Here is a 27,446-nt window from a genome sequence, read left to right as displayed (position 1 = left end):
TCCTCATAGACATTGTAAGGTTACTTGCACAGCAGCAGCTAAAACAAACCTGATTTTGAACCACTTGTTCCTACCATACAGAGACCATACTTGTACCTACCATACAGGCAAAATTTAGTGAAAGTGCGGATGATTAATTTCTGCGAAACAACAGATGAATTTCCAGGTTAAAGGAAAATCACCCTCTCCTAATTCTTTAATAGGGTTCTTACAATAGAAAACAGGTTGACCAGAGCCAATATCCGTGTCAGGAATATGCCTCAATCTTTGCCAATAACTGTGGACAACACATAGAATAGCAGTTGACCAGTGCAACTTCTCGGTACAGTAATGGCTTTACGGTCAATACTAAATTGTGAATCTTAAGAATTAAATCCTTTAGCTATTAAAAGCTAACGTAATTAATTGTTAATCCTTTTAGCTCTTAATTCCTGCTTTCTGCAGCATCAGCTCTGTTGCCTAACGGCCAGAAGTGCAAACAAAGCGTACCCAGGTCTCTCAAAATCAGTTCATTATATGGAAATTTTCTTCATTATTCGGAAACTATTTTCAATGTAATGATGAATTAAACTTTAACTATCTGCTATTCCCTTATCATTTATCTGCTATTCTCTTATTAGTGTATAAACAAGTAAATATGTTGTGTGGTTTTTACACAACCCATATAAAATTAATCCCATGTGTGGTTTTTAGTAACTCTTACACAATCCTAATCCCATGTGAAACTCAAGCAGGCCTTGTGATCCTCATCCTTCCTTTTTTTTTTTCAGACTACTGCATATCACAAGAGAAGCAATGCTGTAGTGAATTTCTCCTCTGCTTATGTCTGTCATTACATTTTCAATTTGTGTTTAACTCCTCCGTCCCAACATACTAACAGTTTTTCAATCCACCTAACCCTACCTCAATTTTATCAACAAATATTCTTACACTTCTATTCCAGTGTATACCATCCCTATAAAAATAGACCCTTCTTTTAAGCACTGGCCATGCTGAAAAAATTCTGCTTAATGAACCGTGCACACTCTATCAGATCTGAATTGATTTGCTGAATTAATTCTCATCATAAATTCCCACCTATCATGTTTTGTCAAAATTCCAGACATTTTCAAATTCATTCCTAACTTGCAACATTTTCTCAACATAATCTCATGCTTGTTAAGAAAAGCCTCATTTTCTCTACTTATCTTTAGTTAGAACATGTACAACAGTATCACCTCTTGTGTCAAAAGATGATAATCATTTTGCAATATCACCAGCTGTTGCCTCTGGCAGACATACTTTTGTCCTGTCCCACTTATCATTATTGCATAAAATATTTCCTGTTTTGCTAATAATGTAGGGTCTTCTAATAACTAGGATCTAATCCCTCCCCTGGGATTAGAGTGTCTTGCTTGTAGTGATTCTGCTATGCAGCCAGATATATGAGGGTAAGCTGTAGTTTTAAGGTTCCTCTGAGGGCAATGACTTTTCTTAAAGCACTTAAATTAGTCTAACAAAATACCAAATTTCTTTGTTCTCTCTCTCTCTCTCTCTCTGCACTTACAACACCTCCAAATATCTACCTTGGCATTATATCTGTCCATTTATAAGGGCCGCATGCACAAAATTAGCAGATGTTCTCTGCATATGCGGAGATTTTTTAGGTTCTATACAGTGGGACCAACTGATGATGTTATCAACAGCAAATTCTAAATGGAAAGCATTCAAGGAAGTCATTTTGGAAGTTACTAGGCTTTTTGTTCCAACTGAGAAATACTGCTCTAGGTTGAGGCCCAAATGGATGTCAGATGAACTAATGAGACTCATGACAGAGAAGAAAAATGCATGGGATGCGCATAAATTGTCAAGCGACACAGAAGCCTATGGTAGATACAAGCTTGTCTGTAATCAAGTCACAAAGGAGGTTAGGCAAGCAAAGGCAGATTATGAAAAATCTTTGTCAAAGGAGGCAAAGAAAAACAGCAAAGACTTCTTTACTTATATTAACTCTAAAAGAAAGGGGATGAATCAGATTGGTCCACTTGACATCAGTTGTTTGACTGTAGATGATCATTCTCAGATAGCTGCCAAACTAAATGAGTATTTTGCATCTACAATCACACATGAGGAGTTATTCAAGGAGGAGAGGGCCAAATGTTTATCAAACTCTAACAGAGAGTTAAATGATTTTGTAATAACTGAGAGCAAAGTGGAGGAGAAATTGTTGAAGTTAAACATAAGAAAGGCACCTGAGGTAGATGGGATCTGTCCAGTTATATTAAAGGAAGTGGCAAAGGAAGTAAGCAAGTCCTTAGCTATAATTATGAGAGCATCCTTGGACTTGGGGAAGTCCCCACGGACTGGAGATGTGCAAATGTATCTCCAGTTCACAAAGGAGGGTGGGAGATCAAAGGGTGACACAAGTAATTACAGACCTGTTAGTTTGACTTCTATTCCAGGGAAAATAACAGAGTCACTGGTTAAAGAAGTGTTGCAGAATCATCCAGACAAGACAGCAGTAATAATTTAGACAAGCATGGGTTTGTCAAGGGGAAGTCTTGTCTGACCAATTTGATTGGATACTATGATGTGGTCACAAAGGAACTGGATGCAAATAATAATTTTGATATCATATCCTTGGATTTCAGGAAAGCTTTTGATACTGTTGCACATGGAAGACTACTGTGCAAATTAGAGCATTATGGCATTAAAGGCAAGTTGGTACAATGGATAAAAGGATGGTTGAGTGTGAGAAGACAGAGAGTGATAATCATTGGATACTGCTCTACATGGACTAATATTATTAGTGGTGTCTCTCAGGGTTCGGTGTTGGGCCCATCATTTTTTTGTATATTTACCAATGATATTGATGAAGGTACATCAAGCTTAATGTCCAAGTTTGCAGATGATACAAAGTTTGGCAGGGTTGTTAATAACAGTAATGACAGTTTGCTGCTGCAACAGGATCTGAAAAAGTTGGGTGCACTCAGGGTAGTGGAGAATGAAAGAGACCTGGGGGTAATTGATATCTTCATATCTGCAGTCAGATATGAAGTTTTCTGAGAATTGCAGACAGGCTGCCAGAGTAGGGCATGGGGTCTTGTCAATGGTATGCAGGAATTTTGCAAGCAGGGATAAGGAGATGATTATCCCCTTGTATAAGGCAGTGGTCAGGCCACACCTTGAGTACTGCATACAGATCTGGAAGCCTCATTTTAGGAAGGATGAGTTGCTAGAACGAGTAGAGAAGGACAACAATACTGGTGAAGGGAACAAAGGGGTGCTTTTATGAAGAAAGGCTTAAGTTCTTTAAATTGCAGCTTCTGGAGACTAGGCACCTGTGAGACAATCTGATTGAGGTGTATAAAGCCTTGAATGGATTGAGCAGGCTCAATGCTGACTGGATTCTTGCTCAAATTACCAACCTGAGGGGGCATAGATTGAAACTGAAGAAAGACAATTGTAGAATAGATGTGTGGAAGTTTGCGCTTTAGCTAGCGGGTGGTTGATTGTCGGAACAAACTTCCGTCTGTTGTTGTGGAAGTTGATAGCTTAAATAAATTCAAGGCAGGACCAGACAATCATTTGGAATGAATGGATTGGTGAAATGAGAGGTTTTTTTTTTTTTTTTTTTTTGGGATGATGCTGAATAAGCTTGCTTTCTTGCATCACGTGCCTCTACTAATGCTAATACTAATATATACCCAGTGTGCACATTAGAAAATTGCAATTTCTGTCTTTTGTTTTACAACACTTGTCAGTTTCTCAAAATTTAGTGAACCAGTGATTTAAAGCAAAAGTCAGCCACAGCATGCATGATAAGCACAATATGCTTATTTCTAGAAGTTATTTTCTTGCACTGAGGTAGTTTTTAGCATACAGTATGTTTATGAATATTACAAAGCTTGCTGCTTTTATTATATGTACATAAGAATTAAAAGAACTGGAACTTTGAGTGCTTATCTGCATTTTTAAAAAAATTAATTTCCACAAGTCATGTCTTTTGTGATTATAGAGCTTTAAAATTAGGAAATTCTTATATTGACACCGTGTTTCCTATACTGATTGTTCTGCTGTTTCTTTTCTCTGATAATTTTATGTCAGTTAGCCAGAATGATAAATAAATTTGTTTAATAACAAATTGCAAATTAATTTATTATTAATCACAAAAAGTTTGCCTCACAGGCAGTGTGGAATTGGATGGATACTTATCCTCACGAGTTTACAGATTTACAGAAAAAGCCAAATGAAGAACTAACAGGTAAGAAAAGTTATTATTTTTATTCTAGGTCTTATTTGTTTATTATAGTTTAATTTGTCTATTGCATTAAAATTGTGAAAAATTTTAAGGCAAATATGAAATTGGTGCTAATAGAGATGGATAGATTTGGAGATTGTTTTATATTGTTATTGTTTTATAATGGTGAATTTTTTGAAATGTGATGAATTATTAACCGTTTATTGTAATAATAATTGTTTAAATAGTTCACCTGCATTGCATTGGGCTTGTATGGTTTGTTAAACTTTGTGTGTTTCTTCTGCTGATAGATTTTAGAAAATTCAGCCAATCCTCTGTACGAGAATCATTCTGCAAGCATTGTATTGAATGTAAGTAAGTAGAAGAAACTTAATTTGGGTGCTATCAATGTATAAGTAAGGATAATGAAGATGAGGAGTGTTAGTCAAATAGAAGAAGAAGAAAAAAAATTAATTGAATATAAGTAATGAATATCTAGGTAACTTGACGCTCAGTTCAAATTTCTCTGAAATTCAAACTGAGCGTATTAATGAGTTCCACATTTAGCACTGAATTTCTGCGTATTCTTATGTTGTAAACTTGATTACAAGTGAAGTAAAATGAAAATTGGTCCCTCCACCTACCTTCATTTTAGCTTCCAACTCTGTGGATTTACAACTGAGACTTTTTTTTTTTTTTTTACTTGATATGACCCTTCTTCTTTTCACTGTTGTAATTTAGTTGATGACAAAGAGTTTCTCCTTTTTTTTTTTTTTTTTTTTTTTTTTTTGCAAAAATAGTTCTGTCTTTTTCTTTTCATAAAAAAATAATAAAACTACATTAAAATTCAATTTTTGTTTTGTTTTGCAAATTTCTGCTTATTTTTGTTAATGAATTGGCCATCAAGGTGTGGTGTGGTAGTCTACACTGCAGAATAGAAATGCACCTGTGCAGTCATTTCATTCATCTAGTGTGATTAACAATGTCTCTCAATTAGATGCCAAAGGAATATGATAAAATTTCAGAAGGCATATAGTCAAGATTTCCTATATATTGTAAAATCTGGAAAAGGTAACATGTTTTCCTTGTGTATTTTATGTAGATATGAATTTAAAATTTTGAGAAATGTAATGTAATCGGACATTTGCAAACAAATGAGCATAAAGGCAGCATTTGGTGCATAGAAAGAAATGCAAAACTAAATGTTGCATTCATGGCATATTTGGTGAATGTTTATTTGTATTTTTTTTATAGAACACAATCTTCTGAGTTGTGTGATTATGCAGGTTTGTTGTTCAAAAATGTTTGCCAATAGCAAAACAATAGTTGTGGAAGAAGAATGACAACAGGCGTAATTGGTGAAAATTGCACAGATAGGGAACGAGAGATAGCGATGACTTTACAAAATGGAACTTTTTTGATTGCTGTACGTAGCTTTAATGAAAGTGATTCCAAGCTATATTCCATTGTGTTGACATTTTATTTTAAAAAACCATCAAATTGAAAGATGCTTACTCTTCGTGCCCACATTGAATGGTGAAACATGAAATCATGTGGGTTTCCTTTAAAAAAAAATTGGCACTCAGTGCTGAAAATTCAGCTGTTATAATAGGCTAAAAACTAGAGTAGCAAGGGTATTAAAAGAGAATGTGCTAGCCTATTATCACATATAATAGGCTAGCACATATAATATAATATCACAAGGCCATCCTATTATCACATATGGTGATAATAGGCTGGCCTTGTCATTTTATTAATTTGCGTGCTGAAAAGGGATCAACAAGCTTTCCTTGTGAATGTGGGTGAATACTTGGTGGAAATTTACTATCTAAAAAGAACTAATAAAAAAAAAAAGATAGATTTAAACAATTTCAACTGATACATGCCACTGGAGTAAAAATCATTTAAGTACATGTGTACACATTGGTTATCTTTTGGTTAAATGTGTAACTAGACTGATAGAATAGTAGCAACCTTTGACAAGTCTGTTTAAAAAAAAAAAAAAAAAAAGGATAAAAGTGCACTTATCAGAACTGAGACTAATAAGTCTCTCAGCTGTGACCTTGAAGTTATTAAAAAAATTTCAGAAATTTATCTAGAGCATCTCTGCATCTGTTCAACAACTGTCTAGATAGAGCAAAATTTCCCATTGCTTGTAAGCAGGCAAATTTAAGGTTAATTCTAAAAAATCCAGACCACAAATCCTACAGACCAATAGCTCTTTTGCTCATTGTGGACAAACTCTGGAAAGGTTTATACTGTATTGCCTAACTAGCCATTACCAACCTGGCTGCCATACAGACAGACAGTACAACATCAAAATGATCAGTCTACAGAGGATGTCATGTGTTATTTTGCAAAAACTGAAAATGAAAATGACATGCAGGAACAATATATGCTGGCTATGTCAGTTGACTTGGTAGGTGCTATTGATGCTTTGTGGTGGTGCAGCATCCTGTGGAGGCTACGCCACACAAATATACCACAGAACTTATAAGTGTCTAGACAACTACCTCAAAGACTGGCAGGTTGCACCAGATTCCAGGAGTCTGTGCACTGAGTGGCTAAAGGTTGCCCACAGGGATCAGTGCTACTTCCATTCTTCTGGACCTCAGTGCTTGATGAATTTTTTAAATTTGGATCTTGGTCACATTGATTGAGTTCCTTTTGCAGATGACCATGTCCTCATGGTAAAGGGAAACAGAGTGGTGATAGAGGAAAAAGCCAACCTTGCACTCACTCAGCTCCAACAATGGGCTCAGACCCACAGACTGAAAATCTCTCCAGAAAAAACGAAGTCCATCCTCCTTAAAGGAGCACCTGCTCCCACAAGGTCACCAACAATTCATATTGAATAAACTACCTATAAATATAGTCAGCAAATTAAAATACTTTGTGTCATCTTCAACAATAAACTCTCCTTCTACCCACATCGGGTACACCTAGCAAAAAAAAAAAAAAAAAAAAAAAAGAAATTATGCTGTGAGAGCATAAACACTGATCCCAGTATTTCTCCCATGATTTGAATGCACCGTGAAAGTCCTTCGTCATAGTGTTCAGCACCGCCTGCGATTTGGGTTGGATATCCTCAACATTGTCAAATCTTTGACCCTTCAGCTTGATTTTCATTCTTGGGAAGAGGAAGAAGTTGCAGGGGGTATAAGTCTGGAAAAATAAGGGGTTTGAGGGATGATTGTCATGTTGTATGCCAAAACTGTGCCACAGTGAGAGATGTGTGGGCCTGTGTGATGTCAGGAAGAACCCAGTTCTTTGTGCGGCACTTCTCTGGACATTTCTTTCTGATGGCTTTCCTTAACCGCCTTAGGACTTGCAGTAGAACTTTGGGTTGAGTGACGAATTCCTTATGAATAATCTCGTCAATGTCCAAAAAACAGATCAGCATGGACTTCGCATTGCTCCTCACTTGTCGGGCTTTCTTCGGTCGGGGCAAAGATGGGCTCTTCCACTGGGATGATTGTTGCTTGGTTTTCGGGTCATACCCATGTACCCAACCCTCGTCACCAGTGACGACCGAAAAGGAAGTTTTGATTGTAAAAAGTAAGCAGAAAGGAAGTTTTGATCACTCCTGGCCTGTTCTTGAAGATCTCTGCCAACTTCCATGTAATGCTGCTTTTGGTCTTCACTCAGTAACCATGGCATAAACTTGGCCGCAATCCTTCTCATGTTCAACTCGTTTGACAAAATCTGCTGCACATGCCGTATGATAGTCCTACAATGCCACAAATGTTGTGCATGGTCCGCCTGCAGTCATCACAGACACCGTCCAAACTTTTGTCATATTTTACAGGGTAGTGCTCTATGACGGATGCCCAGAACGATCATCATCATCAACCGCCATTCAACCATTTTTAAAACAGTTAAACCAGTAGTAGGTTTGCGTCTGGCCTAAACCATTGTCACCAAAAGCTTGTTTCAACTTCTTATGGGTTTCTGCCGCTGTGTCATTAAGAAGGAAACAAAGCTTGATGCAAGCATGTTTCTCTCTAACATTAGCCATTGCAACAATCACAAACTATGCAGAACACACCACTAAAGACCTGTGCATAAATATTCAATGACTATATCAAGCCCAATGCCACATGGCACATTGATTCAGAAAGGATGCATGCAGTGTTACCTAGTGCCACAAATCCGTACTAGACGTAGCTCCCGTGCAACATTCAAATTTCGGGAACATTTGGGTAGCACCTTGTATTATCATTAGTCATATAATGCAAAGAAAGCCACAAGCTTTTGCTGTACCAGCCAAAAAAATAAAATAAAAGGAGATAAGAGAATGCAAATTATGACCTTCCCTCCTCACATAGGTAACTATCCATTAACCTTTGAATTTCTTGAAACTGTAAGCCTTGGCTACCTGGGAAAGCAACTTGTTCCAGCAGTCAACAACTCCCCGGCTAATATAAATTCACCTTACTAACCCCTCTCAGAGCATTATGAACCTCAACCAGGTCTCCTCTAAGGTGCCTGGTTGCCAAGCTCTGTAGCTGACATAATCGAAGTCTTTCCTCATATGGTCAGCCTTTTGCTGATCTCACCATGTGAGTTGCCCTTCTTTAGATCCTTTCAAGAAGCTCAGCATCTTCATACTTGGACAAAGTATTCCAAATGTGGACTTACAATTGCCTTGTACAATGGAATTATGACCCCTATATCTCTACAGGATGTTGTTTGATAATTCATTAATAGGATACCATAGGGTTTCCTGGTCACCTATTTATATTGCTCAGAAAACTTTATATCAGCCTGTACGTAACTTCTACCTCCCTTTCTTCCTCTACTGTTTTTAATTCAGCACCACCAAGTTTATAAGTTATTTTGGTCCCAGTAAGACCTTGCATTTTGCTGCATTAAAACATAATGGCTGCTTTTCTGACCATTCTTGGAGCTTGTTCAAGTCATCCTGAAAGAGTTCTGCTTGGCACTGATCATTAATGACTCTCCCAATCTTTGTTACCTGCAAATTTTGATATCCTGACATTTATCCCCTTCTTGATGTTGTTCCCCTCGACGTGGGCACCTGTACGTGGTGAGGGGACCTCCCAGTGGTGCTGCTGGACTCCCAGACTAGCATCACTGGGATCCAACGCCCACAGCCCAGGTTCCAGGTTTACATCAATGGAATCCGGCGTGTTTGCCGTGCGCTGCGACCCGTGGAAATTCGGAAAGGGGGATCCTGGTGGTTGAGGGGCCCAGCTTCAATACACCACTTTGGCCCCTGCTTCGACAAGACGGGTGGTCCTGGAAGGCCCAGCTAGGATCAATCGGCTAGTAGGCTCACCTGCGAGGGTCAACCGTGTTAATGCCACGCCCCTACCCTCATGGTCCGAGGGACAGGATTCAGGCTGGCGGCAGTGCGGGTATAGTGTCTGGGTAGCCCTGGCGTTCCACTCCCGAGCGCATTTATTACATGCCGGGTAGTGGGCGTCCCTTTGGGCTCCGTGGTGGGTGGGGAGCCCGGGCACTGAACAACTTAAAACCTATATGAATCCTGATAAACTTACTTCTTCAGGGGCCCCAACCCGGTCCCTATCTGAAAATACAGATGGAGAGGCAGATAGTATTATTGCTACAAAGAGGCAGCGAACAGAAATATCATCTGGGCCTGTTCCAAGATTTTTAATTATCCATTCTATCACAGAAAAACCGATTGGTAAAATGCCGCCCTTCTTCCTACAGAAAGGGTTAGATGGGTTAGCAGGGTCACCCAAATCGGTTAAGAGGCTCCGTTCTGGAGACCTCTTAATTGAAACCAAAACTGACAGGCAGTCTGAGCAGCTACTCTGTGCGACATCAATCGGAGGAGTACCCATAACAGTGTCACCACATAGAACACTCAATTCATCGAGAGGTGTCATTTCGGAATGGGACCTTCTCGACGTAACCGAGGAGGAAATCTGCTTAGAATTGAAACCACAAGGAGTTACTGCCGTTAAGAGAATTACTGCGCGAAGGGATGGAAAAATTGTTAAAACCAGGAGCGTTATCCTGACTTTTAACTCTTCTAAACCTCCTGATGAGATTAAAGCTGGATACATTAATTGTTCAGTGCATCCATATGTTCCGAACCCTTTACGGTGTTTTAAATGCCAGAAGTATGGACATTCTCAAATGGCCTGCCGTGGAGTCCTTGCATGCGCTCGATGCGGTGCAAAGGACCACGAAACAACAGCATGTTCAGCCGCAAAACCCACCTGTATTAACTGTGAAGGCGAACACCCGGCCTACTCACGAGCATGCCAGAGGTGGAAAGAAGAAAAAGAAACTCAACGGCTGAAAGCAGAGCTAAACATATCGTACCAGGAGGCAAGGAAAGCAGTGAAACCTCTCAACATCAAAAAACCTACCTACCTACGCCCAGAAGGTAGCAGGGAGGTGTTCCATTGGAACTCAGACGGACATGTCCATCCCTCCAAAAGAATCATTTACTCCCATCGCACGTTATCTCTTAAGCTCCCAAGAACCTGCACAGAAGGACTAATCAGCTGCCACTCCTATATCGGTACCTCCTAATGTTCCGCAAGTAATGAAAGCAACTGGAAAAGAAAAGAATAAGAAAGGTGAAATACCACCTAGTACCCAAGAAAACATGGATGCTGAGCAAGAAGACTCAGTTTTGGAGCTCTTTGCTGAGGAGGAAACGGACACTGGACAGCGTCCATACTTCCCCAGGAAGGATAAATCCAAGACTGAAAAAGGTAAGCCCTCAGCACCCCGGAAGCCGCCTGATGGACCCACCAAGCCAAAATAATGGCTAAATTCCTACAGTGGAACTGTCGTGGATTCCGGCAAAATACTGATGACATCAAGGCACTCCTGCAAAAGTACAAACCAGTTTGCTTTTGCATACAGGAGACTTACTTAAAGGCAAATGATGACCCCACCATGCATAACATTACCATCATTCGTAAGGACAGAATTGTGGATGGTCCTGCTCACGGAGGAGTCGCAATCCTCATCGGCAACCAGATCTCATTTCAGCCTTTGCAGCTTACAACTAGCATTGAGCCTGTAGCAATTTGCCTTACAGTGGGGTTCTTATTAACTGTTTGCTCTGTCTATTTGCCACCTGGGTTTGCTCTGTCTATTTGACATCCCCCAGAAAGACCTTGATGATCTAATCATGCAATTGCCTTCCCTTTGTTTAATTCTTGGGGATTTCAATGGACATAATACTCTGTGGGGTAGTGCTCACATCAATGGAAGGGGACGAGTCATAGAGCATATGCTCACTGACAATGACCTCTCCCTCTTAAATGTGGGAACAAACACCTTCTTCCACATGCCTACTCGTACATTCTCTGCCATTGATCTTTCTATCTGCTCCCCTTCTCTCCTCCCTGCACTAACTTGGGAGGTAGAAGAAAATCCATATGGAAGCGATCACTTCCCCGTGATAACCACCCTAACTAGTGGAAGACCGTGTCTGCCATTTAGAGTACCGTGGTGGAAGATTGATCAGGCTGACCGGAATGCCTTTCAACATCTGGCAAAACTTGATATCCGTACAATCATTCATTTAATCAAGCTAAACCAAATGGCCACCTGAGCCGTAGCTCATCTGCCACATATATCATAACTGTTTTATTTGTTAACAACCTTGGTCAATCAATTAACAAAAACAACAACAATTACAAAAGTTTAACTTGACTAATGACAAATCAAAAAATAGCACAACCTTTAGCCTCGCGGTGGAGTCGGCGTCTCCGCCCCCACCACGAGTTCCCGTCCCACCACGAGGAGGTAGGTTGCCCTATCTAGTGAAACACAGTCTGATATCCGTCAGACTAAATAATAATAACAATTGATCATTCATAAATTCATAATAATAATTGATCATTTCAATTAAACATACAAAACTCACACCGGTCCAGTCCCTGCGAACCCCAAACACAGACGCCACTGTGACCGACGACCCCCAGCCACCACCGGGAGAAGTCTTCCTACAACTGCTGAGGAAGGGGTACCCCGCCATGATACCACTAATCCTGTTCAGTTCGTTCAGAGCAACGTATCAACTCTGTGGTACTACACTGACAGTGGTAGAGAATGAAAGGGACTTGGGGGTGGTTGTGCAGGCAGATATGAAGTTCTCTGAGCAGTGCAGACGGGCTGCAAGAGTAGCTCATGGAGTATTGTCAATGATATACAGGAATTTTTCCAGCAGGGATAAGGAGGTGATTATTCCATTGTATAAGGCGATGGTCAGGCCACACCTAGAGTATTGTATACAGGTCTGGAGACCTCATTTCAAGAAGGATGTAGAGCTGCTGGAACGAGTACAGAGAAGGGCGACAAGATTAGTGAATGGAACAAAGGGGTGCTCTTACGAAGAAAGGCTTAAGTTTTGCAAATTACAGTGTCTGGAGACTAGGCACCAGCGAGGTGATCTGATAGAGGTGTATAAAGCCTTGAATGGTTTAAGCATGCTCAATGCTGATGGGATTCTTCCTCAGTCCTTCTCTTTAGAGTGTCAACCGCCTTTTGATATTCAGGACAAGTTCGATTGTTAGCACCATGTGCAGAGGGCACCTTCCTCCTCCAGCAATTTACACATTTTGGAGCATCCTCCCTTTGTGTACAGGACTTAAAGGTATGACCACTGCCGGCACAGTGACTGCAGAACTCGCCCGCATCACAATACCGGGCCACATGGCCATACGCCATACATTTATAACATTGTGTCGGAGTCCACAGCTCGCGAACATGGTGTGAGCTCCAATTTAAAAACACTCTTGAATACTTTAAAAGGTATCTCCTTACACGTGGGGAAACCTCCACCACTACATTATACCCAGGAGAATTCCTTGCCTTATTTTTAGCGAGTATTTTTATCTCGGAAAGAACTTGGTCTTTATTGACAAATCCATCAACCAAATTCCTTTCCCACAATTCAGTTTTTAAGGACTCTCGATCTACATCTGAATCAACATCGAAAATTACTAGTCTTGGTAATCGACGAAGGGGCCTTTCAACCTCCATCCCAAGCTCTTGTACCTCCGTACACTCTTCAATTTTTTTGGCGTCAACTTCAGAAGCAGTCTCGATCATCACCCTTTTATTCCTTATAGGTCGAACTGATACTATCTTGACGTCAGTTAAGACAGGGGCAACTCGTCCCATCAACTCACTCTTAACTTGGTCACTAGTACTATATTTGTCCGCCTTTGCCTTCACTATAATCATTTTATTCTTGGACTTTGCCTCACTGGAACTAACAGTCTCTGCATAAGATCTTTGAACAGCCACTTCTTGTTCTTTCTGTTCCGTTAAAGTTTTCAGCTTGGTCTCTAGGAACACATTCCGAACTGCCAAAGACTGCACCAACTCGGCCATCTTATCCCAATATCCATAATAACCACCCTAACTAGTGGAAGACCGTGTCTGCCATTTAGAGTACCGTGGTGGAAGATTGATCAGGCTGACCGGAATGCCTTTCAACATCTGGCAAAACTTGATATCCGTACAGTCAGTCAGGAGCCAATCAATGAAGCAGTCATTCATGTCACAGAAACGATTGTCCAAGCAGCTGCAATTGTAATCCCAAAATCATCCAGCCGGTTCCCACTATTCCTGAAACCTTGGTGGAATTCAGAATGCACTGCAGCAAAAAAAAGCACAAAACAAAGCCTGGGGGATATTCCACCGATATCCCACCACTGAAAATTTAATATCATTCAAACGTGCACGTGCAAAAGCACGTTATGTACGACGTCAGAGCCAAAGGAAATCTTGTATTCGTTTTACATCTTCCGTAACTCAGGCTGCTAGCTCAAAAGTAGTCTGGGATAAGATCCGGAAAATGAAGGGAAAATATCCACCATGCCCTTCAGTGATCCTCGAGCACAACGGATGTCCAATTGCAGATCGAACTGCAGTTGCAAATAGTCTAGGGGAAACATTTGCAAAAATCTCTGCGATAACATCTTTTCCCGCAGAGTTTTTGGCCCTGAAAAAGAAAATTGAGAAAAACCCACCGAACTTCTCTTCAAAAGGGCTTGAATCGTATAACAAGCCCTTTTTACAGGAAGAGTTAAATGCAGCACTCGCTCCCACGCATGCAAGTGCTGTGGGGGTCTGATGACATCCACTACGAAATGCTAAAACACCTCTCACCACAATCTAAGGATCACCTTTTAATTCTGTTTAACAGAATTTTTATTCACAAACAATTTCCGGATTCCTGGCAAAGGGCTATCGTCCTTGCTTTCCCAAAACCAGGAAAAGATCCTAGCAATCCAAGTAACTATCGTCCTATTGCTCTGACAAGCTGTTTGTGCAAAGTCCTGGAAAGAATGGTTAATGCACGACTGGTATGGTATTTAGAAACAAATGGTCTGCTTTCCAGGACTTCCGAAGAAATAGGTCCACTCTGGACCATTTAATCCGATTGGAAACGTCCATTCGTGATGCTTTTATTAAATCCGAGCATTTGGTAGCAGTTTTCTTTGATATTAAAAAAGCGTACGACACAGCCTGGCGATTTGGAATTTTAAAAGACCTCTATAACCTTGGTCTTAGAGGTAACCTTCCTGTTTTTATTAAAAACTTTCTTTTGAATCGCCAATTTCAAGTCCGTTTAGGATCTACCCTCTCTCGAGTTTTCTCTCAGGAAGAGGGAGTCCCACAAGGATCCGTTCTAAGTGTCATGCTTTTCGCAATCAAAATAAACTCTATCGCAGAACAACTTCCACCCACTGTAAACAATGCCCTCTATGTAGATGACTTTGCTGTATTTTGTCATTCATGCAATATGAGGGTTATTGAAAAGCAACTGCAGAAAACCATTGGTCATCTTACAGCTTGGTCTTTGGCTAATGGGTTCAGATTTTCATCACAGAAGACTGTTTGTGTACACTTCTGTCGCAAACGTAATCTTCATCCTGACCCAGAATTAAGGCTTGGGCAAAATAACATCCCAGTTGTAGCAGAATTCAAATTCCTTGGACTTATTTTCTACAAAAAGCTGACATTTTTACAACATATTCGTCAGCTGAGGACAAGATGTGTCAGAGGGCTTAACATCCTTCGTGCCCTTTCGTCAACCTCATGGGGCGCAGATTGTGCTACCGTTCTTCATCTCTACCGGGCACTTGTCCGTTCCAAACTCGACTATGGGTCTCAGGTTTACGGTTCTGCTAGAGATAGTGCACTTCGGTGGTTAGATCCAATCCACCATCAAGCCATCCGGACAGCTACTGGAGCATTTCGCACATCTCCTGTCCAAAGCCTTTATGTTGAAGCAAATGAACCATCTCTGTCTCTTCGACGTAAGCAGTTGTCCTTACAGTATGCCTTCAAATTGAAATCCCTGCCCGATCATCCCACGTGGCCATCTGTTTTTGAGCCGCGCTGGGAAAACCTCTACAACACCCGTCGGACTGCCAACAAACCTTTTGGTATTCGCATTCAAGGGCTGCTGAATGAGCTAAACTTGACGGTAGACAACGTTGCCCAGTCCCCAAGGCAATTCTTTCCACCCTGGCATGCTTATTTTCCAACTTGTGACCTCTCCCTTAAGATCTGGGAGAAGGCTACTACACCGCCATCTGTCTACCAGCAACTCTTTGCATCACATAGACAGCAGTATTCTGACTTTCTGCCAGTCTACACAGATGGCTCAAAGTTAGAATGTCATGTGGGATCTGCTGTTGTGTTCCCTCACAAAACATTATCCTATAAGATCCCACAAGAAACTAGCATATATACTGCAGAGTTGCATGCAATACAAACAGCCCTAGATCACATTCAAAATCGCGACTACCAGAGGTATATGATTTATTGCGATTCATCGAGCGTGTTACAGGCCCTGGTATCGGTGAGTTTTAACCCTCATCCGATCCTGTCCAGGATCCGGCAGATTCTTTTCTCTCTCATGAAATTAGAATTCGATATTTGCTTTTGCTGGATCCCAAGCCACATTGGGATCCGGGGAAATGAATCGGCTGATACCGCTGCCAAATCAGCCATTTCCCTGGATAATCATTGCCTGTCAGTCCCCTATACAGACTACAGGCAAATAATACGCTCTAAATTATATTCCCAATGGCAAGATTCTTGGCACGGACAGGCCACAAATAAACTACATCACATAAAGCCTGTAATTTTGCAATGGCAGTCCAGTCTACGCAGGGTCCGAAGAGAGGAAGTTGTTCTTGCTCGGCTTCACATAGGTCATAGTCATCTAACCCATTCCTACTTGCTGAGGCGGATGACCCACCTATGTGCGAGATGTGTACTGTTATTTTAACCGTCCGTCATATTTTAATAGAATGTCCTGTTTTTATAGAAGCACGACGCTTGTATTTTACCACTTTTAATAATTTGACTGAGCCATTTACACTCAGTCAGATTATAGGTGACAGACATCATATGTCTGACGTTTTTAATTTTTTACAATTTATTAATTTTTATACAAAGATCTAAGTTTTATGCTTTTACTTTTATACCTTTTTAACACAATAATTAATTGTTTGACGTTGTAGCCTTGTCTACCAAAATGTTTAATAGCATTTTAAATTTGACTTGGCGCATTATGGCCTTAGCTGCCAATGCGCCATTAAAAACCAAAAACCAAACCAAACCTTGATGTTGTTAAAGAAAATCAGACAATCATGGTCCAAGGACCGATCTTAAGGCAACCCCACTTCTAACATTACACCAATCTAAAGAATAACCATTCTAAAGAAAAACCATTAATCATAACCATATGCCTTCTGCCTTGCAGCCACCTTGCAGTCCATCTTAGACTCATTCCAGTAATCCCAACACATGTTCCAGCTTATACAGCAACCTCTCATTAGGGACTGTCAGATGCTTTGCTAAAATCCAAGTAAACTATGTTGAAATTGTTCCCTACATCTAGCTCATGAGTAACTGTGTCAAAATAGCTTACCAGGTTAGTTTAACATGATTTTCCCTACCACTGAAGTCAGACTAACCAGTCTGTAGTTACCAATTTCTTTCATGGAACCACCTTTATGTATTGGCAATATGTTGGTACTTCTCAGTCCAAAGGAACTTCACCTGAATCCAAAGATGCCATCATAATTAACTTCAATAGTTCAGTACACTCTCGGGCTGCCTCCCTCTGAAGTACTGGATATGTTCCATCAACACCAGGAGCCTTGCTTGCCTTTAGACTCAAAAGTTTTTCTAATAATAAACAGTCATCTGTAATTTTGAAATCACTAATTTCAGATGGCTCAGTCTCACTTGCACAGCCTCTCCTCAGCATAAAGAGGCTTTCAGTAAAGACTGATGCAAATTATCTGTACAATTCATTAGCAGTATCAACTGGGTTATCTAAGATTTCTCCACACTCAGTGCACAAGGGTCCAATCTAATTTTTTCTTCTTCTTTGCATTCACAAAAATGCACAAAAAAACTCCTTGTCCCTATTCTCTGCATTCTTAGCTACTGCTTTCTCATACTCAGTCTTGGCCTCCCTAACCTTATCTATGATGCTGTTACATATCAATTTGTAGCTGTTGTAGGCTTCAGTACTTTTCATCACTCTGTAACTTTCACATGCTGTCTTTTTCTTCTCTGTTAGGCTGGCTATCTCAGTATTTATCCATCCTGGAGTCTTCTTCATACTATATTTTCTTAATGGTATATGTGAATTCATAGTTTACATAATTATTGCTTAGAAGGTATTCCATGATTCATTCTAATGTATTTGCCCTCCCTTTGTAATTTGCCCAATTAATGGATGCCATTTTGCACTTTAAACTGCCAAAGTCCACATTTCTGAAATTAAAACCTGTGCCTTTACCTTTAACTACTGCAACGTCTTTCCTCATTTTCCAACTAACACCTGACCTGCATAATCCCTACCTGCCAGTGGTTCCTGTACCTAAGCCAGGTGGGCAGGAGCAGCAGTGTGTAGTACACGCTTCTTGATTAGACCGGGTTCAAGCCCGTGACCACCAAATACGGAGGATGTGGAAAGGTCAGGGAATGATGACCACATATCCCGGAGCAATCTGGCCTAATGCTCCTAAAAAAAAAAAAAAAAACCCAAAACCAAAACTTGTACCTAAACCCTGAGTTGTAATCTGATTCATGAGTAATGATGAAGTTTAGAATATTCTTACCTCTAGTATTTTCTCGAACATGCTGGTACAAATAATAATAGTCTAGTTTATTTAAAAAAATTTGTTTCCCATGGCAAGTGTTCAGTCCCTAATGTGACTTCAACCTGCCTCTAATTGTTATTTCAAACAATTAGAGGCAGGTTGAAGTCACCCATAATAAGACATTCACAATTGCTTGCCCATTCCATCTCTGTATAGAGAGACCCTTCTCATACTCTTCACAATCGTCTGGTCTGTAGATTACTCCCGCTCTCATTATACCTTTTGCTTTCAACTAACTCTTATTACACAGATTCTCTGCTGACAGAAGTCACCACCTCTTCTATCTTCCCTTTCTTTCCTAAATACATTATAAATACCATAATATAACTCGTCATCCCCAATTTCCAGGTGGCATGACATTTCTCTTAGCTCTATTTTGTCAGCATTAGTTGTCCTAATCAGGAGTTGAATTCAGCCATTTTATTGACATTACTCTAGGTACAGTTAAAACTAAGTATTAGCATTAGCATTAGTAGAGGCATTTGATGCAAGAAAGCAAGCTTATGCAGCATCAGCCAAAAAAAAAAGAAAAAAAAAAAAAAAAAAAAAACCCACTTCCACTTCACCCCTTTGTTCGTTCAAAATACCTCTCCAGCTGAGCCTTAAACTTATTTAGGCTATCAACCTCCACTACAAGGGATAGAAGTCTGTTCCACCAACCAACCACCCGCTGGCTAAAGGCAAATTTCCGCACGTCTATCCTACATCTGTCTTTCCTCAATTTGAATTTATGCCCTCTCAGGTGATTTTTCTGAGCTAGAGGAAGAATTCCATCAGCATTGAGCATGCTCAAACCATTCAAGGCTTTATACACCTCTATCAGATCACCTCGCTGGTGCCTAGTCTCCAGACACTGTAATTTGCAAAACTTAAGCCTTTCTTCGTAAGAGCACCCCTTTGTTCCATTCACTAATCTTGTTGCCCTTCTCTGTACTCGTTCCAGCAGCTCTACATCCTTCTTGAAATGAGGCCTCCAGACCTGTATACAGTACTCTAGGTGTGGCCTGACCATTGCCTTATACAAGGGAATAATCACTTCCTTATCCCTGCTGGAAAAATTCCTGTATATCATTGACAATACTCCATGAGCTACTCTTGCAGCCCGTCTGCACTGCTCAGAGAACTTCATATCTGCCTGCACAACCACCCCCAAGTCCCTTTCATTCTCTACCACTGTCAGTGTAGTACCACAGAGTTGATACGTTGCTCTGGGGTTGCTGTTTCCCATGTGTAGTACTTTACATTTGTCAATGTTAAACTTCATTTGCCACATCTCAGCCCATCTGCTCAACCTTCCCAGATCCTGTTGCAGTAGCATAGTGTCAGTAGTGTCCTTGACAACCCTGCCAACCTTTGTATTGTCTGCAAACTTGGACATTAAGCTTGATATACTATAGTTTATAGTATAATAGTATTCTATTATACTATATAATAGTATAATATATAATAGTATTCTAAACTATAGTATTCTACTAAAGTTTATAGATTAGGCTTGTTTCCATACCTTTCCATATCTTCCGTATCTTGCTTGTTTCCATATCTTCCTGCTTGTTTGAAATGTAGCTAGCCTCGGACATCTTGCAAACATTGGCTTTTGTGGCAACAAACAAGAATTCTTGAGGTGGGGGCAACGTTACATTGATTCATATCATTAGATAAACCTGGATCTATATTACTCTTCTCCTCCCTAACTAGTAGTTTTCCTGAACTCTTAAGTTATCCTCAATGATAGTGACAAAAAATCCTTGCCCTTTGTTCAAATGAATAATACTGTCTTGACAAAATAGATTCCTTCAACCTACAAGCTGTTGTTTGGCTCACCAGAGCAGCTGTAGACAGAAATATAAGAAAATTTAGAAACAATATAGGAGTGGGGGCACTTTGAACCGATTTTAGTTTCAACAGTCGCCGCTAAGTGGTGCTACCATAGAAACATTTTGAACCGATTTTGTCAGCGGATGGTCTTCCACCCTCCCTCCCACCAAAACACTTTGAACAAAACTGAGAGGTGGTTGTGTTCCACCCTCCCTCCCTCTTCTCATCCCCACCGCTAGGCAGCGGAACCATCACACAGTGTTAAAACATGCATGGTAGCATGTCTTATGACGTCATTATCCTTTGTAGTAATTCTTGGAATTCAAAGAGAGGGTTTTGTTCCCCCATCCATTTGAAGGTGATTTTTTAATTTTGCTGCTGGTTGGTAGCACATGTATATTTTTAAAAGAATTTTAAATATGAAGACTATTTTAAACAACATGTTATTTTTAGGCAATAAATTAATTAGTGCTATTGGTGAACAAATCAAAGGTATTATATGAACATTTCATGAACAAATCAATGGCATTATATGAACATAAGTATTATTCATGACCAATATTTGTAACCAATGGTATTTTTTAAAGTATTCATGAACAAATTAATGGCATTTTGTCAGTTGAAAGTGATTTTCAATATAATTTTTAACGAAGACACAGAATTATAATGACTGAGGTCTTTTATTGAACACTGTTAACAAAATTATTTACAATTATTCTGATAAAAAAAATCTTTACACACCGCTCTCTCTTCAATATGCACAAGGGAAACTAATATTAAAAATGAGCATGTGCTTGGTCTAACAACATGGATCTCAGTTTAGATAACATTGAATTTACAGCATTGAATATTTGATAAGAATCGAATTGTGAGAAGAGTCCTTTACCTTTCTTTTCCCCGTCAAATTCACGAACAACATCATAAGAATATATAGTCTTTAAATATAATTCATATATATCGATGAAATTTTCATCCTCAGCGCCGTTCAAGAAAGTATTGGTTTGGAAGAGTTTCCTTTTTAGGAACACCTCACGAGATTGATATAAATGTGAAACTATAATATCACCCATAAGTTTGAAGATAGCCGCTTTCTCCTGTAAAAACTTCAGTCGTTTTTGAATGGATATGGTTTTAATTGACAAAATTTCCACCTCGAAATCATCGAGTTTAACATTGTGAATATCGTTGTTCTCTATACCACGAATAGTCAAAAAACCATTCCCACACACCGTTGCCAGATTTTCACTTATTCTGCATTCGGCGTCTTCTTTTTGGTTCAAATATTTTGAAAATTTCTGCTGTACAGTCATTTCCACCTTGCAGATACTGACTGGCACTCTCCTGCTTGACCTTGAGATAATATGCTGTGGGTCCTGAAAAGAGCCATCCCACTGAATTTATGTGACTAATTCTCAATCTTGTGAATACCATCCAGCAAGAAAGGAAAAGAATTATCACTTAAATACAGTGGAAGCCAATTGGGAGCAGTTCACAAAGGTGGAGGTAGCCAGTAAATTCCTACCTCAAGTCAAGCTCCTAGTATGACCCCGAACTTTTTAGAGCCTTTTTCATGACACAGCATGGCTCATTCATGGCTAAATTATTTAGTTTTGGCTTGACTAGAGACCTGAATGTTCCTGCAACGCTGCTGAAGATTGGGCCCACTTGCTTTATAACTGCCCTAATAATGATAATCATAGGAGCATCTTGATGATACAAGACCTGAATTGACTTATGGGGCCCTGTTTATACGAACGAAGTGTGCTTGCCCAGTGTGATTATAAAATGACTGACTGTGTACTTGCATTTGAGTGTTGGATGATGTGTGTATGGGTGCACGAGTACAAGAATGGGTGAATGTTTTATGCATGAGTATGAGTAATGGTTTGTGTTTCTATGCGTATCCTGGTAGCATGGCTGGATAATGTAGTGTATGTAGTGTAAAAGTGCAACACACTGCTTTGGGTAGCCATAGGACAACCAAAGTTGAGTTTAAAAAAATTCCTGACAAGAAATTAAACAGTTATGATGGGAGGAAAAGGTCTAAAATTCAAAGGCAGCTTGGGCTGTTAGGAGGCCTTCTAAAAAGCTAGTACCCAAAATACTTCCCCTTTACAGCCTGTGGACCTGTAAACATCAAAAACCAAAATTGGTCCAACTGGCCATGGGAGAACCTGATGGTGTCCCTTCAAATTCCTGTAGAATGAACCTGGAAAAAGTTCTGCATAATAGAAACTTGCCAGTTCCATCCGTAGACTTAATATTGGGAGGGGGGGGGGACCCTTTTCAGCTGAAAATACAATGAGAGAGAGCCATGGGAACTGGTTGAAGATTCCCTGGGAGGGGTAATTTTTCAAACTGATTACAATGGAACCAACTAAATTGATGTCCAACCTTCCTCCTCTCTACTTAAGGTCCAACCTTCCTCCTCTCTACTCTATTAACCTATGGTAACTTGAGGGGTGCTGCTAGCTAAGTTTGCCTTGAGAGGAGTAACAGAACTGTGTCAGAAACACAGGAGAGGGGTAAATCCAGCTGTAAATTAACACAGCATGTGTAAAATTACAATTCCCACCTTTCTCTCTTCCACTTCTGGTGGTTACTTCCAGTTCCATAATAACCTGTGGTTATACCAATGGGATACCTTTATCTAGTTTGGGGTGAGAAGAACCTGGGAACAGTTTGAAATTTGCACAACAACAGGGGCAGATTTTACCACAAATTCAGATTACATATTCAGAATTAAGGTCCAACTTTCCTCTCTCCCACTTCTGGTTTTGTGGCTTCCAGTTCCTGTGCAAACCTATGGCATCAATGGTAGAGGTGAGTGATCCACTTGGCAAGCATGCAAGCGTGAATGTTTGTGTGTGAATGATGGACTCTGCATAGGTTGGGACAATTGCCTCACCCTGTGTGAATCCTCATGTATGACTGCTGAGTCTGGATGACCTTAGCCTGGGGGAAAATCCCACTGCAGGCTAAGATGTGTATTTGTAGAATGAATGACTTGATCTGTGTGTAAACCGTGTGGTGAAGTGAGTTCTATGTGAGTTGTCAAAAAAAAAAAAAAAAAAAGTCTTGAAATTGTGCATGGTGTTCATATTCAGGGTGCAGTGGTTTAGTTTGTATTTAAGAATGAATGAAATGGGACAAAGATTGGTGTGAATGCTAAGTGTTTGTGTGTGCATCCTGGATATATATATATGTGGGGAGGATTTTATAAAATGTATTGTGCACGTATTGAGGTGTTTGTTGTGGACCTCGTGCATAACAGCAACTCTCCTGATCATAACTGCAATTGGGGTGGGGGACAACCATTTTCGAAGCTCCCCGCTTCATTTGTTAATTCCCTTAGGCAGCATGGTGTGGGATGCTGATGCTGGTTTCGGCTGGTCTGACCTGTGTGAGTGTCTGGTTGTCATCAAGCTACTTATGGCCAGAAGCATCTGATCACAAGTAGCCTAATGACAACTAGACACTCACATAGACCCTCTGGCCCCATGACTCCCCTTTCAATCCTAGGACATTGCCCATCTTTCTCCCCACCTCCTTGCCCAAACATTCACCTAGTGAGCTCTACCACCTTAGATATTTTCTGCTGCTGTTCTTAACAGTTCCCCCTGTGGAGGGTGGTTTCATCTGCAGTGGTGGTCCTCTGTCCCCCATCCTTCAAATTCATGGTGGAAGGTTTTGTATCTTCCACCGTCTTACTCTTCCCCTATCCTCCAAACTTGAACTGTCATCCTCATGCCTCTTTTCAACAAAACCTTTTTCTCCCCCCCCCCCAGAGCCTCCCTGGTAACTTAGGCAGTGCCATGGTTTTCCCTGCTAGAGCTTGACTCTGTTCTTCCTGGCTCGACTTCCCATGCCCAGGAGAGATACTAGGGGTCGGTGGTGTTCCCTGGTGGCCAGATGAACACTACATAAACTACACAATACACACACATGCTATCTGGCGTTTACAGAGTTTCTGCTACATCACAAAGTCATGGTGGGGCAAATCTCCAGTGCCACATGACCTGTAACACTATGTCCCATTTTCAGATTTACCAAATTAAAAAGCACAACAACTGATCACTAGTGAGTGGTACTGGCTCATACGCAAATCCAATTCATTATCCAAAAGTTTTAAAAGACAAATTGATGAACTTGTGAAAAACTTTTTAATCTCAAACTTCCAGTTAAAGGAATTTCTAAACAGGCCAAGCAACCTGATGATTCTAAGTGTTATCCTCATTTGTGCAGAATGTCTGTTAATGTTTCTTTCTTTCTTCTGGCTTGGATAAAGTAATTTGCTTGTTTCTTTTAAATTTTATGGCAATGTTTGAAAATCTGAACATTGCTCTTCAATCCAGCATACCTCACATCCATGTACATTTATTCCGTGCTATAGCATGGTTCATTCAGCACTTGCTTACTAACCTAATTTAACTTGTATTTTTTGATGCCCTCCTCCCCACAGAGTTTCACTCTTTTCCCCTGTAATAGCACTATTCACTCAGAGTGCCTCAGGAAGAATTACCCATTAGGAGGTGTTCGGGTGCCTAAGAGGACCCATTGAAAAAATTTAAATGCTCTTTTAAGTTTAGTTTTCTGATCAACTGCAATTCACAGTACTGCCCTTCAAAGAGGTGTTCTTTGATTTAAATAAACTTTTAACTGATGCTGTAAGTAACAAGAAAACAGCTGAATTGCCTGCTAAACTAGAAATTCTTCAAAAATTTCTAATTTATGAGAAGGAGAAAGCTGTCTGTTTATTGCCCCAAAAGTTATATTTCATGTCCACAGGTAATGTACACTTTGCTAATTTTCTTTAGCTGTTTGTACTGCCTGAAGTTTTCTTTGTCCATGGTTATAAAACTGTATAGTCATTCATGCTGTAGGTAGAAAATATATTGAGGCAGCCACTGCACCATTTCTGGCATGTTATACTTTATACATCATTCTTCATGGTGTGATCACCTACTCGGGGGAGGGGGGGATCTAATTAGCTGAAGTTTATTGAAACGTTTATAAAACTTCCCTACAGGAGCTGTCATTTCCTAACAGGGAGTTGCTTTTAGCTGCACTCTGCTTGGTAGAACCTCTCGGTTGCCGTTTTCAGTTTAGTTTTGGTTTACATATTGTTTATGTGCATTTTGTCCTAGTTATTGACTTTAGTTTACTATGTAGTTAGTTAGTTTCAACATCTCTATTTTTTTCCCCTAAATGGCCTCAAGGAGATAAAGTGAGTCTGCTAGTGCTAATAATGCAAAGAATGTGAAAAGCTATCATAAAAAACTTGTCTTTGGAAACCAAATTGGACATTATAAAAAAAAAACTGAATTCAAGTGAGCACTAGATTTACATTACATTTAGTGATTTTGGGAGATTTGAAAATCAACAATATTGCAAGCTTGTTGTGAATAATGTAAATATAGCATACATATGAGCAGGGCTCCAGAAATGTACTTGCCAAATTGCTACAGATGAGTTATCGGAGACAAGTGGCTTGTGAATTTTCAGCTTTGTTCTAAATTAATTCAAAATATATTATCTTATTTCCCTTGCGTAATTCAAACACATTGTTTTCATTTTAAAACATCATCTCGTTCACTGTCAAGTATTTGATCACGGGTGGCTGCCAACGAATTTATTAAAGAAGTTTTATTTCCAACCAGGAGATAGTATCTTATATAATTAATTTAATAAGTTAATTCCTTCATACACTGTTTGCTTTTCCCCTTCTGAAAGTTAGTTTGCATGAAGATACTCTCAAAGACAGCAACAAGGCGTATTTGATACTCTCAAATATGCCTTGCTGCTGTTTTTGAAAAGGGAAGTAGTTCCACTCAACAACAGCAGGTGGCACTATTTATCTCTCACCCTCTAACTCTTAAGTAGGCATACACTTATAATATACTGTTGGCATAAGCTTATTTTCACACCACGAATTAGCTTAGTGTAATTATATACTTGAACGTTTTACCTAGCGAAAAGGCTTTTTAATATTGTTTTTTTTTTAAGTTGCTAGAGCATTTAAAAAAAAATGCTTATGCATACTGTTGTGAAATTTATACAGAAAAGAGGACTAGTTTGGAAACAAATTACCCTTGAAGCATTTCTGCTTCAAGAGTAATTTTGTGCTTGAAGCTTCCTTGTGCTTCCAACAAACCAACGAGTGATGAACCATCAACAAGTGACGACCGTCAATGAGTGCATTTAGTGATGATGATGAAGAATAAACATTCTTTAACATTTGTATGACATTCTTTAAATTATAATAATTTCTTTATTATTATAATTTGCTTGATTTTAAAGGCTATGTTTTCGTTTCTTTGAACAAATAGATCATTATTTAAGCATAAACTACTGTTTTGTTGACCTTTATTTAACATTACTATGGTCAGATTTCATCTTGTCAATGGGAAATAAATTTCTGTTTTATGAGTTTTCATTTTATGAGAGCAAGCTAGGAATGAATTACTCGTAAAGTCGGGAACTACATGTATTATATTTTAAGTGCTGAATGTTATTTATGTTAATGTACTCTGGCATCATGAAAATATAAATTTTATTATGTTCAGTGAATTAATTTTATATATATAAGAAATTATTTTACTGTGATTACATATGTTGAAATTTCTCTTGTGTAAGACTTTTGCTGCTTTGGAAGAAAATAAATTAATTTAATGAACTTATCAGATGATGCTTTTTTTTTTTTTTTCTTTTTTTTTTTTTATTAAGTTGTGCAAAGCCAGTGATGATTATTATTATTATTAATGACAGTGATATGTCAAGCACCTCTTCAGATCCTAATGGTCTGTACTCTTCAGTCACCTTAATGAAAATAGCTAATGCTTTATTCACTGTCATGAAATAAAACTATTAATAATACAACTAGGTGAAACTAGTGGTAATCAGTACAATAATGATATGATAATACTATCATCAGAATTGAAATGTGTGTTGACTTTGTTAATAATGACACCATTTGTGACTTGATTATTATATTTTCACATCTACAGGGTATCAGTAGTAAACATCTGAAGAAGTGTTATTCATAAATCATTGACTTATAGTCAATGATTTATGAAGTCAAAATTAAACAGAAGTAAGAGACGTATAATGAGAAGTATAACTAAAGCATTGCTAAGATATATTTTGAAGTACTTATTGCCAAAAAAGATGCTTATTGCCCTACTTATTAGTAATTCTCAATAATCTTAATTTTATTTATTCTTTAACTATCACATCTCAAGGATTTGACT

General features: G+C 39.4%; 1 protein-coding gene across 1 annotated transcript in view; it reads left to right on the top strand.

Moving 5' to 3' along the window:
- The window catches only part of Nf1 (neurofibromin 1), a 1,111,953-nt gene that overhangs the window by 153,280 nt on the left and 931,227 nt on the right, over positions 1–27,446 (top strand). Inside the window, exon 8 of the mRNA XM_090369763.1 lies at positions 4,168–4,243. Within this exon, the coding sequence (XP_090225889.1) occupies positions 4,168–4,243 (76 nt within the window). The remainder of the gene's footprint in view (positions 1–4,167; positions 4,244–27,446) is intronic.

This window comes from Mastigoproctus giganteus, chromosome 3 (assembly GCF_048544385.1).
Source record: "Mastigoproctus giganteus isolate SK-2022 chromosome 3, ASM4854438v1, whole genome shotgun sequence".
Classification (NCBI taxonomy): Eukaryota; Metazoa; Arthropoda; class Arachnida; order Uropygi; family Thelyphonidae; genus Mastigoproctus; species Mastigoproctus giganteus.
The sequence above is the reverse complement of the archived record's forward strand: the minus strand, read 5'-3'. Positions and strand labels throughout refer to the sequence as shown.